General features: G+C 33.0%; 1 protein-coding gene across 1 annotated transcript in view; it reads left to right on the forward strand.

Moving 5' to 3' along the window:
- Positions 1–2,442: 2,442 nt before the first annotated feature.
- The window catches only part of LOC108911006 (replication factor C subunit 4), a 33,141-nt gene continuing 17,851 nt past the window's right edge, over positions 2,443–17,732 (forward strand). Inside the window, exons 1-5 of the mRNA XM_023455695.1 lie at positions 2,443–2,510; positions 9,129–9,404; positions 9,460–9,678; positions 9,741–9,915; positions 9,969–10,085. Of these exons, the coding sequence (XP_023311463.1) occupies positions 2,443–2,510; positions 9,129–9,404; positions 9,460–9,678; positions 9,741–9,915; positions 9,969–10,085 (855 nt within the window). The remainder of the gene's footprint in view (positions 2,511–9,128; positions 9,405–9,459; positions 9,679–9,740; positions 9,916–9,968; positions 10,086–17,732) is intronic.

Genomic DNA, 17,732 nt, shown 5'->3' on the forward strand with positions numbered 1-17,732 from the left:
CCCTCGGAGAGGCGTTGCTATCGCTTATGCTAAAAAATATAAAAAATATTTAATAGTTTAAAATAAAAAAATTGGATTACTTACGAAATTGTTGGTGACATTGGCGTTGCCCTCGGAGAGGCGTTGCTATCGCTTATGCTAAAAAATATAAAAAATATTTAATAGTTTAAAATAAAAAAATTGGATTACTTACGAAATTGTTGGTGACATTGGCGTTTCCCTCGGAGAGGCGTTGCTATCGCTTATGCTAAAAAATATAAAAAATATTTAATAGTTTAAAAAAAAAATTGGATTACTTATTACTAAGAAGAATTGATTTATGTAGTTTAAAATAAAATGTAAATGTGATCAATATCAATTTTATATGAAAATTAACTTACGCATCATACATTGCTGGATCATTTAAGCTGAAACATAATTTTCATTTTATTTTAGAAAGGTATTTCTATATAAATTTAAATGACTTACATTACAAATCCGTCTTCAATTTTGATACTAAAAAAATTAGTATAAATACATTTATGATAATTTCATGTCTATATCTTATTTACTTACCACTCCATTTTTCTATACCAACTGATGTACATGCACCGGCTGTACCCTTTTTATATGTAAAAAAATACACTAAGCATTTTTTAAGGAATTATATAAAATTTTCAATAGTAACTTGAGTATTGTGAGATTGCTACATCAGCAGTTTTTTTGGGATATGTCAGGCCTTAAAAATTCTCCATAGTAACTTTAGTGTGTGTGTGTGTAAGATTGTAACCTCAGCATTTTATAAATTGGGATAAGTCGGACCTCCAGAGTATTTTATTTTGTCTATTCTGTACAACCTGATGATTAGAGGTGCATAGTTTTTTGCCGTCAGCATAATGTAGATGACGTTGACGGTGTTTCGTTAGAGGTTTTCTGCTGAGCGGGTTTTGTAGATGGTGCTTGCGGTGAAAATAATTAATATTAATACAATCCTTACAGCTTAAATTTAAAATAAAATATGTTTAATAGCGCTGAAATGAAAATATATTTTCTCTACAAGTTGGGGATACCCAGCTGTAGGTAGAAACTTGTTTAAAAGCCAGACAAAATTCCAAGAAAAGGGTAATAAATCATGTATTTGTTTACATTAAACAAACACCTGGACCGGAAATGGCAATGACATCATCATTGTTTTTTCCCAAAAAAACGTGAGTCATACAGGTACAATAAAAAATAACTACTATTTAAAAAATAATTCAAAATATTAAGCCATCAGATTGTTTTTACTTTTAAAATAAAATTCATATTAATTGTTACGTTTTCAAATGCTAAAACTTCAGCCGTTTTTAGAACGCCCCTTATAGCATTGTTTATTTTATCTTCTTATCTGATATGAGCTGTGCAACAAAAAATTCCCAGACGATTACGTCACTCTCACATAGCGCTCGTTTCTTAAATTTTCTACCTTATAACAAAAAGATTGATATCAAGAGGCCGTCGCCGTCGCCGCCCCCCGCAGCCCGCTGCTTGCATCGCTGATCGGCACCGGCCGCCTGCTTCCCCCTCGTACGCCGGCACCCCGCTCCCCCCTCGTACGCCGGCACCCCGCTGACCGCAGCCGACTTCCAGCATCGCAGGCCTCCACCGACCGCCCGCTTCCCCATCCCCGCCCATCGAACGCTTCCGCGTCTCCTGCATACCTACCAAATATATCGCAACTCCAACAGATGAGCGTTGTGGTCTAGTGGGTTGTGTGCTTGCCTCGCAATCCGAAGGACCGGGGCTCGATTCTCACAGCCGGCATAGGTTTTTTTTTAAATTATTAACTCTTCGCCAACAATGACGTCATCCACTGACTAAGTTTCCCGGGCGAGGAGGCGGCCGGAGCTTGGACAGGAGGCGGCCTGATTTTGAATTTCGCGCCTTAATCTGATTGGTTCGGAATACTGCAATCTGATTGGTCGATCTAAACGAGGGGGCGGGGCCAAAAGGAGGAGTGGAGGGGGTAAAATTGGTCAAAAATTTGCAAAATGAACCTCCATAAGAAAATACATGGGATTTTGGCTCAGAATGAAGGTAGCCTATCTACTGNAAAAAAATCATATTTCTTATTTTTTATTTTAATTTGGACTCAAATTTAATCTGCTTACTAACCATTAAGAACTCAAAACACACACAATTGTAAAATACTAGAAAAAATGATAAGATTGGCACTTAAACTTAAAAAAAAAAATTTAAATAATTTATTTGAGTAATTTATTCTTTCAAAAAATTTTTGGCGGTCCAGTATTTTACCTTCCGCGGTCCGCCAGTTGCCGACCCTTGTTCTAGAACAACGATGCCGCGTAAAATTTGGGAAAAACTTCCACAGAAACGTTTCAACTTACGGAGATGATGCTCTGGGTCGTACACAATGCTTTGCATAGTTTTCACTATTTAAAAGTGGTCGTCAGTCAATTAAAGATGATCCTCGACCAGGAAGGCCTTCAACTTCAACTGGATACTCCTACGTTCAGAAAGTCAAAGATATGGTGCGAGCAAATCGCCGATTGACTGTCACACAAATTACAGAAGAGGTTAGCTTCGTAAATGGGTCATGCCATGAAATTTTGAGTGAAAAATGAACATGCATCGAGTTGCAGCAAAAATTGTGTGGAGGTTTGTCGGCAATTCATTGAACAATCTAATGACGATGAAACATTCATTCAAAGGATCATAAAGGGAGACAAAAGCTGGGTTTACGACATTGAAACAAAAGTTCAATCATCACAATGGATTGACGAAGGATCTCCACGCCCCAAGAAAGCTGGGAAACGTTGTTGGGAAAAGTATGAAAAGGGGAGGGGAGTACTTTGGAAGAGATATGGACTAATAATGTATCAAATTAATATTAAATAATTAGTTTAAAAAAATTATTCTGTCTGTTCAGAAAATAACCGTATTTTCTGAACAGACCTCATATATTTTTATATTTTCGAATTTTCAGTTCAGTTTTAGTATGACCTTATCTAACATACCTACTTCTTATATATATATATATATATACAGGCTGTCTACTATAAGAGGGTCACTCCTATGGATCTCGCTTAATATGCGACACACGTCAAAAATCTTTATATGTTTGTTGCATTTTTTGGGACCTTTATGCTCGTAGAAACAAGATATCCATGGTCAACTTTGTGAGTAATCATAAAAAAAACGGAAAAGTACCGTAAGTTTAGGGTCGTCTAAACTTTTTTATTTTAAGAGATAGAGAAAACTTATTTTAATAAAATTTCATGGCAAAATTGATACCTTTCACCTAGTGTAAACAGATTTTTAAAGTATTGTATATAATTTGCTGAACCCTCTACGCGAGCAAAAAAAAATTGTCATCGAACAAAAAATTGCTTGTTTTTTCCTCTTTCATGCGATCTACTACATGTTGTCTTTATCTTTTATATTTATTATATTTTTTACAATTTTGTTATAAAAAATGTAAACATTTTTGTGTTAATGTAGAAATTGTTATAGACATGTCAACTATAAATATAATGTACTTCTTTTAAGCAAAATACAAATTTTCTTTTCACACTATTATAATATTGTTTTTTACTTTAAATAAAACTGAGCCTTCAACTTTGTTCTTGCACAGACAAAGCAGCTTACTCTAAATGTAGCACGCTATCCCAGTAATGTCATAATTTAACAAATTGTTTATTGTTATACATAGTTTATACATAACTGTTGGTTTGAAAATTGTTAACATACATTTTTACATATTGAGAAGTATAATATGTTTGTATTATACTATCAATGCAATTCCAATTATATTCAAGCACTTGCGGAATATAGAAAACCTTCGCTGATATGGATCTCTTAAGGAACAGCTGGATATGGATCAGCTGTTGTTAATAAAATAGGTAATGTTAATTTCTAATTATGTAAATAGGAAAAATTAGCAAAATAGTGGGAGAGTGAAATAAACTACAATGTAGGGAAGGGTAGTGCAAGAAGGATATTACGAAAAAATAGTTTCAAATGTTATAAGGTGAAAAAAGTGCATCTCTTGAGGGAGGAAGATAAATCGAGTTCTGTAGGTGGTGACAAGATATATATATATATATATANTACAGATAAAACAAATATATAATATATACAATATATATATATGTTATGCAGAAGAATTCTGTGGTCAAATGTGTCAAATTTTTGTAACAATGGAATTTTTAATAGAAACATTTACTTCTAATGGACTAATGGTAATTTACATTGACACGGAGGTACTACAATTTCAACAGAGGTTTTCAGTAAACGTTTGGGTTAGAATTCTTGATACCAAAATCATAGGACCTTACTCTATGATGGTAAACGGATGGGTAGGTACCAGATAATATAGATTATTTGCTTAAAAGAAGTATATTATATTCATTAAATTTTTTTGTAGTTGGCATGTTTAAAACAATTTCTACATTAATCTACATTTTTGATACCAAAATTATGAAAAATGTAATAAATATAAAAGATAAAGGCGACATGTAGAACATTGCAAGAAAGAGGAAAAAACAAGCAATTTTTTGTATTCACAGCCTGCTTTGATGACAATTTTTTTTGACCGAGTAGAAGACGCAACAAATTGCATGCGATACTTCAAAAATTTGTGAACCAGGTGAAAGATATCAACTTTGCCGTGAAATTTTATTAAAATAAGTTTTCTCTATCTCTTAAAATAAAAAATTTAGACGACCCTAAACTTTCGGTACTTTTCCAATTTTTATATGGTTACCCATATGTTATAGTTGGTTATGAATCTCAAATTTGTTTTCACAAGCATCAAGGCCTCAAAAAATACAACAAAAAACATATAAAAAATTTTGACGTGCATCGTGTATTCAGCGAAATAATAGGAGTGGACCTCTTATAGTAGACAGCCTGTCCGGGAAAATGTGGGAAATCTCTCGGGTGCAGATAGAACATGAAAAAATAAGATGACAAGTTTCTACAAAATTTTTTCATACAGGCCTTCTCTACGGAGATATGATGTGTTCCTGAAGGATGCCGCTGGAAATTGGTTTTTCTTGAATAACTTTTAAAGTACTTAATGTAATTTAATAAAAATTTTATGTGATGGACAATAGTAAGGACCTCTTAAAATAGTGTCCTTGAAACATATTTAGCTTTTTTAGTTTACCAGGGGCGGGCTAAGCTTTACAACTTAATGTCTACATTTTTAACACCCTGTATGATAAAGACTTTAATTCATGTTTTATTTTTAATAAAAAAGGCCATGATTTCTATTTTTTTTTTGTCGACAACAAAGTGTGATATGAAAGTCATTCGAACAACAGGAAAGTTTAATTTTAAGATGTTTAATCTGAAAAAATACAAAATTTTTTTCAAGTTCTATCTGCACCCGAGAGATTTTCCCGGACATCCTGTATATACAGGTTGTCTTATAAAAAACGCCCCGAGCTGTAACTCTGTTAATAATTGTTCTATTTAAAAAAACAGAAGAGTATTGTTAATGGCTTGACAAATACTACAGTCGTGCACTGATTTTAATTTTTTTTGGTCATCTGAAACTTAGGCGATTTTCAATTGTTTTTTCTTAAATGTCAAGTTATTATTTTTTTTGGCCTGTTTGATAAGAGTTTTTTTTCTGCAGTCAACGATATATTACAACTTGATATTTGTTAAATATTTTATGGAAGAAATATTTTTTTACAAAATTTATTAGAGAAATGCTATGCCTAAAGTAACAACAACAAAGCAAAACAAATAGATACCAGATCAACAACAAAAATGTAACAATAAAAAATCTTATAAAAATCGTTCTTGTTAAATACATAATTGACATTGAATGAAATAATAACTTGACATTTAAGAAAAAACTATTGAAAATCGCCTAACGTTCTAATGATGGCAAAAAAAATTAAAATCAGTATTATTAACAACAGTCTTTTGTTTTTTTAAGTAGAACAATTATTAACAGAGTTACAGCTTGGGGCGTTTTTTATAAGACAGCCTGTATAGTGTATATACACAGGGTGTTTCAGAAAGACCTCCCGTAAGTACAGGGGGTGATAGTACGATAAAAAATAAGAAATTTTTGTCGTATGAACTATACGTCTATCTTCTCTTGTTTTCGAGATACAGAACGAGAAAATAAAACTTTTTAAATAGAATTTTTAAAAAAATTTCCAAACGGTGCGAAATATTTTTATCAAATTTCATATAGGGCGCTAGTTGTGCTACATTCCTATTACATTTTAAGTTCTAAGTTTTTTAAGGTTAGGTTTTTTACCATTTGGTTTCCAATTTCTAATGTACAATTTTATTTTCTAAAAATAATGTACTCTTGTTAGAACTTCCTAATGTGGATGGTTTTCGAGAAAAAAGGCTTTCAATTAAACTCTTACAATATTACGGTGTATAAAATTAGTGACTTTTCCCAAAGTAGGCTTATTTCAAAACTTTTTGATAGAGAGCTGCAAATATTTCTTAAATTTTGAAATATGTATGTGTTAATTATTTTTCCAGTACTTATTTTCCCAGTAATTTTAGAGAGAAAATTATATATTTCATTGAATCTATTTGTCCATGTACTATGAAAATAAACATAAGTTTATTTTTTATGTAAAACATAAAGTTTCCAAAAAATATTTATATAGTTTCCTTGTTTTTGCTACAGATTATGGTTGATAGAGGTTTTGAGAAAATACAGTTATTTTTTGAATTGTCATTTTATTTTTCGTAAAAATGGTATACTTGGTGCATGTTGCTAAAATGCATTGTCCTAGAGAAAAATGCAGGGTATTGGGAATATAAGTCCTTAAATGTTGTTTCATGGGACTACATTCATAGCAATTATATCCTGAGATAAATAAAGTTACAATTCACAAAACATATACGTTTCTTTGATATCTATGATACAGATAAAACAAATATATAATATATACAGGATGTTAGTAAATAAGTGCGACAAATTTCAGGGGGTGATTCTACATGAGAAAATAATGGCAGTTTGCTTATAAACGTATGTCCGCAAATGATTCGTTTTCCGAGATACGGGGTGTCAAAGTTTTTCTTAAAAACTGACGATTTAATTTATTGCTCTCTAACCGGTCGAGATGTGCCAATGAAATTTGGTGGGTTTTAACAGGTAGTTATTGCGCATTTTTTGACACGCAATTAAGAATTTTATGTTCATCATTGGCGCGCGTACGGGTAATAATCTCAATTTTTTTAAAGAAAAAAATGGTACGCCACTGAGATATTACAAATTAAAAATCATTTTTGAATTCCTCGTTCAATTTGTGACAAAAAATCTCTCTTGCCTTTTCTTCGTATGGGGCGCCGTTTTGATGCAAAAAAATAAAACATCTTAACGCGTATTTTTTATTTCTTTAATACATTATCAAGAACTATCTAATACAATAACATTAAACCAGAACAATAACAGAAAATAACACTAATAAAATTTTGAAAAGGCGCAAAGCTACAACAAATGTTCAAAATGACCTCCCTCAGACGTGACACAAGATTCAACTCTTCGCCTCATTGATTGTCGTATTCGCGCAAATATTCCTGGTATATTTCTTATTGTCTCACAGCCGACTATAATTCGATTCCTCAGGTCATCAACATTTTCAACGGGAGTGGAATAAACTAATGACTTAAGGAAACCCCAAATGCAAAAATCAATATTATTTAAATCCGGCAATCGAGCAGACCAATGTTCCGTACCTCCCCTACATATCCAACGATTTGGATATACTGTGTCTAAGTGATTACGTACATTAATGCTAAAATGGGCTGGTGCACTATCATGCATGCACCATAGGTGTTGTCTCAGCTGAAGAGGAATTTCTTCAAGAAGAACAGGTAACTCTTCCTGTAGGAAATTAAGATAAAACTCGCCTGTTAGTCGTTGTGGGAGGAAATATGGACCGATTAAATGATCATCAATCGAGCCATACATTTACGGAAAACTGATGCTGAAAATGAGCTTCAAAGATTCCATGGGGGTTTTCCTCAGCCCATAAGTGACTGTTATGGAAATTTCGTATACACTATCGTCCAAAAGTAGCCTCGTCAGTAAACAAAACGGCATTTAAAAAATTAGGAATTTGAGCAATTTGATGATTAATCTATTGGCAAAAAAATAGGCGCGGAAAAAAGTCTCTAGGTAGTAGAGCTTGCACACGTTCAGTATGAAACGGATACAGTTGCTGTTCTTTAAGAATTTTAAATACAGTGAAGTTGCTTACATTCAATATGTTGGCAATGTTTCAAGTACTTGTTTCAGGTGACTCCGCAATTAACTCGAGAACTGCTTCTTCTAGTTGCACAGTTTGTACTTCTCGAGGGCGTCCACAGTCAACCGTTTGTTTCTTAAATGAACCATTTTCGCGCAAACGATGAAGACGAGCAAATATTATGTGATGAGGTACCCTACGTCTTGGATACAACTCAGCATACAATCGTCGAGCTTGCCGACCATTTCCATTACTTCGACCATAGACAAAATGCATGTCTGACAATTCCGCATTTGTAAAATTTTCCATTCTTTTCGATAAAAGAAAAATTAATTACTTATTAACACTAATGTTATGGCAAACTAAAAGCTTAATAAATTAATAATGACGAAACGCTAATTTGACATCTCTTAAAAACAGACAAATGTATTTAACAGACAAATGTTGACAGTAGCCTACTAGGTAATGTATTAAAGAAATAAAAAAATACGCGTTATGTTTTATTTTTTGTCACAAATTGAACAAAGAATTCAAAAATGATTTTTAATTTGTAATATCTCAGTGGCGTATCATTTTTTTCTTTAAAAAATTTGAGATTATTACCCGTACGCGCGCCAATGATGAACATAAAATTCTTAATTGCGTGTCAAAAATGCGCAATAACTACCTCTTAAAACCCACCAAATTTCATTTGCATATCTCGACCGGTTTCAGAGCAATAAATTAAATCGTCAGTTTTTAAGGAAAACTTTGACACTCCGTATCACGGAAAACGAATCATTTGCGGACATACGTTTGTAAGCGAACTGCCATTATTTTCTCATATAGAATCACCCCCTGAAATTTGTCGCACTTATTTACTAACACCATATACTGTATAAAATATATATTTTATCTTAATGTCATTTTTAGTCGACCTAGAACTGTCTCAGATATTGTCGAACAAAACGAGGTCATCTCTGTTTTGGAACAATGTATTAGTGGTGCAGACTTACCAAATTTACTATTTTATGGACCACCTGGAACAGGTAAAACCAGTACAATTTTGGCGGCAGCCAGGCAATTGTTTGGAAATATATACAAAGAAAGAATTCTTGAACTGAATGCCTCTGATGAAAGAGGAATTCAAATTATTAGAGACAAAGTAAAAAATTTTGCTCAGTTGACAGCAAGTGGAACAAGACCAGAGTAATAAATTGTTCCTGTTGTCGGTTTACCTGTTTAACAATATCATAATTTTTAGTGGAAATAAATGTCCACCATATAAAATTGTTATATTAGATGAAGCAGATTCTATGACACATCCTGCTCAAGCTGCACTTCGAAGGACAATGGAGAAAGAGACAAAATCTACTCGGTTTTGTTTAATATGTAATTATGTGTCAAGGATTATTGAACCATTAACATCTAGATGTACCAAATTTAGATTTAAATCATTGAACGAATCTATGATCTATGAAAGGTAAGAAAAACAAAAAAAAAAGAACTAAGTTATTTCAAAGCCTTCAAAATATTAATTTATAGGTTGGCATTCATCTGTAAAGAAGAAGAAATTGAGTGTGATGATTCTACTTTAAATTGTTTAGTAGAAGCTAGTGGAGGTGATATGAGGAGAGCTATCACCTGTTTACAGAGTTGTGCAAAGCTTAAGGGGCAAAATGTAACAATTAGTGTCAATAATGCGTGTGAAGTCACAGGGGTAATATAATAATTTAACATTTTTTCAGTATAACTTCATCTTTGGTTTTGTAGATTGTTCCTGACAGATGGTTTGTAGAGTTTTTAACAATATGTAAAAACTTCGTTCACTTTAGTCAGTTACAAGAATTTATTCAAGGGCTTCTATTAGAAGCTTTTTCTGCCTCTCAGGTATGTTAGTATGTAGGTATAATATTTAATATAATATAAAAGCTGTTTATTTTTGGTAAAAAAAATATAGGTACATCTGAAAATCCACATTTTCTTTTGTAACTTTGTAAAGATAAAATGGACGATAGTAACATTAATGAAACGACTTTAAAGAAGGCTCTCAAAAAGTCCTCTTGCTTACACACATTTATAATGTAATAATTCCTTGTATTGTGTACCTATTGTCATTTGATGAACATTAGTTAATCATAGACCCAGAGGTGTATTTGATTGTGATGGCGCCTAGGCCTGCTCTAATATGATGTCCCAATCGCTTCTCAGTACAGGGATCTCGGAAACGGTAAGAGAAACAAACTAGCTTAAATGGGGCAAAGTTGAGTAATCAGGGACCAACATTATGCCTCTAAAAAATCATGGCTAACGTGATTAGTTTTCGAAGTATTTGAGGAAAACCGAAATTTTGGAAATCCGTTTTTGTTTCATTTCAGCCTTGTTTGAGGTGATATTGAAAAAAGAAGAACATTTTCTCATGGCCACTTTTTGCCCTCTATCGAATGGCATAATCAATTTTTATATGTAACGTTTCGTCTCTCCAGGACCTTCATCAACTTCATTTTTTTAAATACGACCCTGGAAATTTTATTACATTTTTTGCAAGCCTTCATGACCCCCAATACTGTGCTGCTTCAGCCCGAACCAGATTCAGACGTTTTGTCTTGAAAAAATCATCTTCAGTGTATTCGTTCCAAATTTATCTAAATTTTTTATTTAGATTTCTTTATTTATTGAATTATCTACACTACAAGTGTCGTTAGATCCTGTGAAATCTATCTAGTAATTTAAACTAGTATCACAATGCATTAAAATAAAACATTATTATTCCCGTGTCCATAGTTATTTCTAGGCTTCTCGAGTGCTCAAAATTCAAACAAATTTCGATCTAATTTTTTCAGGATATTCATACAAATATATCTGATATGCTCTTTCACAGTTGATGTTACAGATATAATAAATTCCGATAATATTACGCTGATCTTCATTTTCAGCCAAAACGAAAATGTTTTTGAACATTTACTGAATTTTTTTAAAGAATAATATTTAGTGATCGTTTTGATTGTTCATATGCATTTTTAAGAATTAATTTATCATAAGAAAATTAAAATCGTAATAATGTTTTAATTTTGAGGCAACAACTTATTGCGTTATGTATGACCAAGCGATGGTAATAGTTAATAATAATAAATATTTTATTATAACGTGTGTGGCAATAGTTTAAATAACTAGATGGATTTCACAGGGTCTAACGACACTTACAGTGTACGATAATTCAATAAACAAAAATATCTAAATAAAAAATTTAGATAAATTTGGAACAAATACACTGAAGATGAATTTTTCGAGACAAAACGTCTGATCTGGTTCGGGCTGAGGCAGTACAGTATTGAAGGTAATGAAGGCTTGCAAAAAATGTAATAAAATTTCTAGGGTCATATTTAAAAAAATGAAGTTGATGATGGACCTGGAGAGATGAAACGTTACATATAAAAATTGATTATGCCATTCGATAGAGGGCAAAAAATGGCCGTGAGAAAGTGTTCTTCTTTTTTCAATATCACCTCAAACAAGGCTAAATTTCGATTTTTTTCAAATATTTCGAAAACTAATCATATTAGCCTTGATTTTTTAGAAGGATAATGTTGGTCTCCTGATTACGTAACTTTGCCCCCATTTAAGCTACTTTGTACCTCTTACCGTTTCCGAGATCCCTGTAGTGAGAAGCGAATTTGTAACAGCCTGTATATGTCGGAGACATTGGGTGGACATGGAGATTAGTTTGCACCATTGTCTCCATTGAAATAATAAACGGGTGACATAACACTATTTATTACAAGTTCGAACACTAAAGTATGGGAGCTGTGATATAAGTTATAAAATAGGAACTAATGGTCCACCACTGTCAGCCCTAGCAACCTGCTCACTACTTTTCTATCAAAACAATAACAATACTAATAATAAAAGCCACACGGCTATGATTGTTTCATCGATTGAATGATACAGTTGCTTTCCGGGCATTCAATTTTGTTACGTTCACAGGGGCGTTTCCCAGTGCATTTCTCTACCCTGTCAGTTAACTTTTTACCAAACATGACCATATAAGGAAGAATTTACAAAAGTTAGGTAATGACGGACTTTCACACACAGGTTAAAATTTAACCTTGAAAAGATAATAATTTGGTACTCGAAATATTTCTATAACATAAACAAAAGCAAACCCTTCAACATTCTATCGACAATTCATAAGGATGATGCAGAATAGCCTGTTAATATGATCTTTTTAATAAAAAAATGCCTAATACTACTTTCTGGAAAAACGACCCTTTTAAAAATCGTAGTTGGCCAGGCTTTTGTCACATCAATAAAACGATTAGTAGAATATAACCTCCTTCCAGGGTACTATTTGTAAAAAAATTGGCTTGCAGAAAGTCCACAGCCTTCTCACATTTCCAGAGGTGTTAACCTGAAAAACGGGACACACTGTATACGGGGTGAATCAGAAAGAATGGGTCAACACTAAGCTGGAAATACTAGACACTAAAATATTATATTTGAGATTATCATGCCTTATACGAATGTCGCTGGTTTACGGAATACGGGGTGTTCAAAGTTTATATTTTATTCTGAAATTTCTCAATGATTGAGAAAGTTTTGATAGCATGACTCTGAAATTTGGTAGTGTTGGGTTTTTTGGTATGAGAATTATGAATTTAAAGCTTATTTTGACGTTGCTCCTAGAGGGCGCTTATTTCACCCTATTATTTAGGTAACTCAAAACATATTTTTTTATCTGATGAGCTATGCTTAAAAAAAAATCTAAAAGAACGTTCAATACTACATAAAAATTATACTCTTGTTTAGGTCGCCTAACTTTATCGGTTTCTGAGTTATGTGCATTTAAAAGTTTCAATGTATTTTGTGGTGATTTTCTTTCAGGCGTTGATATTGCTATTTCTTTTCTAAGTAGGCTTGTGTCATATTTTCATGTCAATAAATATTAGCGTATTTTGCGTGAGTGTGATTTATTATTTGTGCATACTTATTAGCTAGTGATCAAAAAATGCCACGACATAATAATTTTTCAAACAGTGAGATGTGTGATATGATTTGTGTTTTTGTCCAGGCTAATTTTAATGGACATGTGGCGGCCCAAAGAAATGAACACATGTACCCAAATAGATTGTAACCTAATTATAAACTATTCAGAAATCTTTACAACTGCTTCAGCGACTCTGGATTTTTTCGACCAAAAAGTAACCATAGTACTCCAAAATCTATCACAGTCGATGAAGAAGAGGAAATTTTAATTTGTGTTTCGGAAAATTCCGGTATGAGTACTCGTCGGTTAAGTGCGGCAATGGGGGTAAGCCAATTGTCTATTTGTAGAATTTTGAAAAAAGAAATGCTCCATCCATATCATTATACTCTGGTTCAGCAGTTATTGCCTCAAGATTTACCAGCTCGCCTACAATTTTTTCAGTTTGTACAAAATATGCAACTGGAAAAACCCAGATTTCCTCACGGGGAGTTTTCAATTGGAAGAACAATCATTTATGGGATTCCGAAAATCCGCATGCATGTAAAAGAAAAACATTTTCAGCATGAGTTTAAGGTGAATATTTGGTATGGTTTAATTTCTGTTTTTTTCATAGGACCTTTTGAATTATCACATAATCTAACTGGACCTCATTATTTAAACTTGCTTCAACATAATTTAAACGTACTTCAAGATAATGTACCACTCGCTTTAAGAGACATTTTGCCTTGCCAGTACGTCAGTATTTAAATGAACATTTTCTTCATCGTCGGATTGGCCGTGGGAGTGAATTTTGTTGGCCACCGAGAAGTCCAGACTTAAACCCACTGGACTTTTCAATATGGTCAAACTTCAAGGATATGGTGAAATACAAGTAGACGTGAATGCATTTAAAAATAGTAGGGACATTTTGTTTCATATTCAGAAACATTTAAGAGAGTGTATAGTAAAATGTATTGAGATAGGTGGTGGACACTTCCAGCATTTGATTTAAGGTTTGTTATTATTACTATTATCAATAATTGAGAATAAAAAATCACCACAAAATGCATACATTTAAACTTTTAAATGCAAATAACTTAGTGACCTATAAAGTTAGGCGACCTACACAAATACATATAAAATTGAATGTTCTTTTAGATTTTTAACTTTTCTTAAGCATACCTCAACAGATAAAAAAATATGTTTTGATTTACCTTAATAATACGGCGAAACTAGCGTCCTCTAGGAGCAATGTCAAAATAAGCTTCAAATTCGTAATTCTCACACCAAAAAACCCAATACTACCAATTTTCAGAGTAATACTATTAAAACCTTCTCAATAGGCCGGTTTTTGGCTGAAAAAGTCTGAAAGTTTTTTTTTTAGTACTACTAGCAATACTGAATCGTTTCCACCCTAAACGGACCAACCCCCTCACCCTTCTTTGGTGGAGTATATTTTTGTGGACGATTTTTATGTACCACTAATTGTTCACCTTTATTGTTTAGGACGTAATAAGGACCGTCTGCATTTATAATTGGAAATGGACCCTTATACCAAGAATCGCATTTGACCGCGCTTCATTAATAATAATAACATAGTCTCCTATTTTTAGATCAATTTCTGATGTTTTATTGTCATATCGAGACTTTCGCTCCACTTTCGCTTTCTCAAGATCATCTCTTACCCTTTTATGAGCGAGTTGTAACCTACATCTAACTTCTTGATCATATGCATTTATATTATAACATGGTTTGATGTCAAAACCTGATAGAGAATTGTCGAGATTTGCTTTTTTCGCAAAAATTAGTTCTTATGGTGTATACTTGTGGTATGAACTATAGTACGATCGTATTCGATGCAAAGTAGAGCAAAAAATTGTCGGTCTTTTATCAAAGGAAAATCGTGTCATCATTTTTAGGAGGCGTAAGATGAACCGTTTCAAATTTAAAATGAAATTGAATGTAAAATCTGAAATACCGCCGCATACGCACTGTGTTCTGGTACTAGCTGTAGTCGGCCAGGTGCATCGAGTGTACGAAGTGGTCGGTTATACGTCAAATACTAACCTGGCGAGCTTGATCGTAGAGCAGGGAACAATAAACAGTGGCGCGTACAGAGGTGAAATGTAGTACATATATGGAATTTAAATAACGAATTGGATTTATAATAAATTACATTTAAAACAAATAGTTTATGAGAATAAAGGGATTTTTGTAGGAACAGGGTTCCAGACGTGAACTGATCTCTTCATCGCACCCCATTACGATTCTTTTTTTTATAAGGAGAACGAAGTTTCAAAGCAAAAACCTTGGATAACAGATATACTATAAATATTTACAGAATGAAAACAAAATATAAATCCTATGATATGATTCTATCAAACAAGAAATGTTAACAAATTATAAACAAAATATAAATTCTATGATTTATGTACTGTACGCCAAACTGCATTTTTCTCATCTTCATTTAATATTAATTTCTTTGCACCCCCTTTTTTAGGTTTCTTAACGTCTCCTTCAATCTTCTTCTCTCTTAAAATTTTGAAAACAGATAATTCGCTTACTCCAGTATATCCAGAACACATTTCCACCAAACCAGTCTTCAGTTTCATGGGATGATCCTTTTCTAAAGGGTTATAGACATTTAATATTATCGTTTTTTCTCTGTAACAATATACATTTTTTTGTACCCACAGCAGTACATCCGGCTCGCGAACATCCAGGCACCGCCTCCATTTCTCCATATAACAAAAACAGAGCAATAATAATACAAAAAACTTCACTTCACTAGCACAGAAAATATAATAGCATTCACGATTCACAAACAACAGCCCGAAACACACACACAGCACACAAATAAAACACTAAAAACACTTTTGTTACGGAGCACAAGAAATATGATTTCACTCACATATTCTCAAATAATAGCGCGAAACACACATATAGCCCGAAAGAAATATAATTGCACTTATAACAGTTATAACCTCACAAATATCGCGAGCGAGAAACACGCAGCACCAATACAACCGAAACGAAACTGACCACGCCAGGCCGGCACGCGCGCCGCCGCAAGAAACACAAGACACAAGTCATATGAGGGAGAATGAAGGGAGTAATAAATTTATTGTTGCCCTGCCGCCCAATGTGCGAAGGAAATGCCTTTGTTTTTCATTTTGTCCTTCATAAATATATAACTGTTAATCCATAATGCATAAAGAAATTATTCAATTTCCAAAACCCCCTATAAAATGTGTTGCACTGATTCCCTTGACAGGCAATGATTTATTACTTTGCATCGATACGATCGTACTATAGGTGTAGTGTTATAACAAAATGCATAATATTTTGCCCAATTATCCCAATCGGACTGCATATCATTTATGTACATTTTCATGTCGTTAAATACACGGTGATTAATCTCACACGCTCCGAAAGTTTGACTATGATATGCAGTGGACATTTTGTGTGCAGTTTTCATTAGCTGAAAAAGATTTTGGAAAATTTGATTTTTATATTCAGTCTGTCCTGACTTGTTTCATGGACCCGTATATATCAATATAAAATTTTGGAATATAGCTTTAGCGACAGTTTTAGCTTCTTTATTTGGAATAGGAATAATGACTACATATTTTGTTAACTCACATTGTAAGGTTACTGCATACACGTTACCCTGATTGGATTTTTGGAAGGGACCAATTGTGTCTATACTAACGATATCAAATGATGTTTGAGGTGTAGGTGTTAATACCATAGTGATCAGTGATTTTAACTTTAGCTTTATTTATTTGGCATTGATGACATTTCTTTATGCAATTAGCAACATCACGCGGCATGTTTTTCCATCTGTAAATACCTTTAAGTCTTTTTTAGCCACAATAACCTAATAAAGGATCACCATGAAATTTCTCAATTAATTTTGCTTTTTCTTTTTTACATGTTATTAACCTACGTTCTGCATAAAGAGTAATAATTACTTTTTTAAATATTTTGCCCTTTCGTTTTAATTCATCGACCGTATACTTTGTGAAAATTGTATCACCTAGGTTTAAACGTAATTCATTTGTTCCGCATTCACCAGCCATATTATTTAGCTGAGACAATATTTGCTCTAAAGCGATATTGCCATTTGTAAATGGGATAGTTCTTTGAGCGCTCAGTTTTCTTTTATGCCATATCATCATCCTAAGAGATGTAGGCGTTATTTGAAACTTTAATAAGGGCAGTTTTAGAGTGTAGGTTATATCTAAATTTTCATAAACTTTAGATTTGACTAACTGCCTTATTTCTGGCGTTGTTTTTATTTGTACTGTTTTAGACATAGCTCGGGTTATGGGAAGTACCTGCGCTGTATTCCCATGTGTTTCTTTAATTGTGTTTATATTTATTCGAGAAAGTGCATCGGCTCCTACATTGTCTTTTCCTTTAATGTATTCAATATCGAAATCGTTCTCTTCTAAGTCTAATCGAATCCTAGTTAACTTTGAGGAAGGATTTTTCATAGAAAACAAATAAATTAATGGTCTGTGATCTACTCTACATAAAAATTTTTGACCGTATTCGCGAATGCAGCTAAG

Source organism: Anoplophora glabripennis, unplaced genomic scaffold (genome assembly GCF_000390285.2).
Source record: "Anoplophora glabripennis isolate ALB-LARVAE unplaced genomic scaffold, Agla_2.0 scaffold813, whole genome shotgun sequence".
NCBI lineage: Eukaryota > Metazoa > Arthropoda > Insecta > Coleoptera > Cerambycidae > Anoplophora > Anoplophora glabripennis.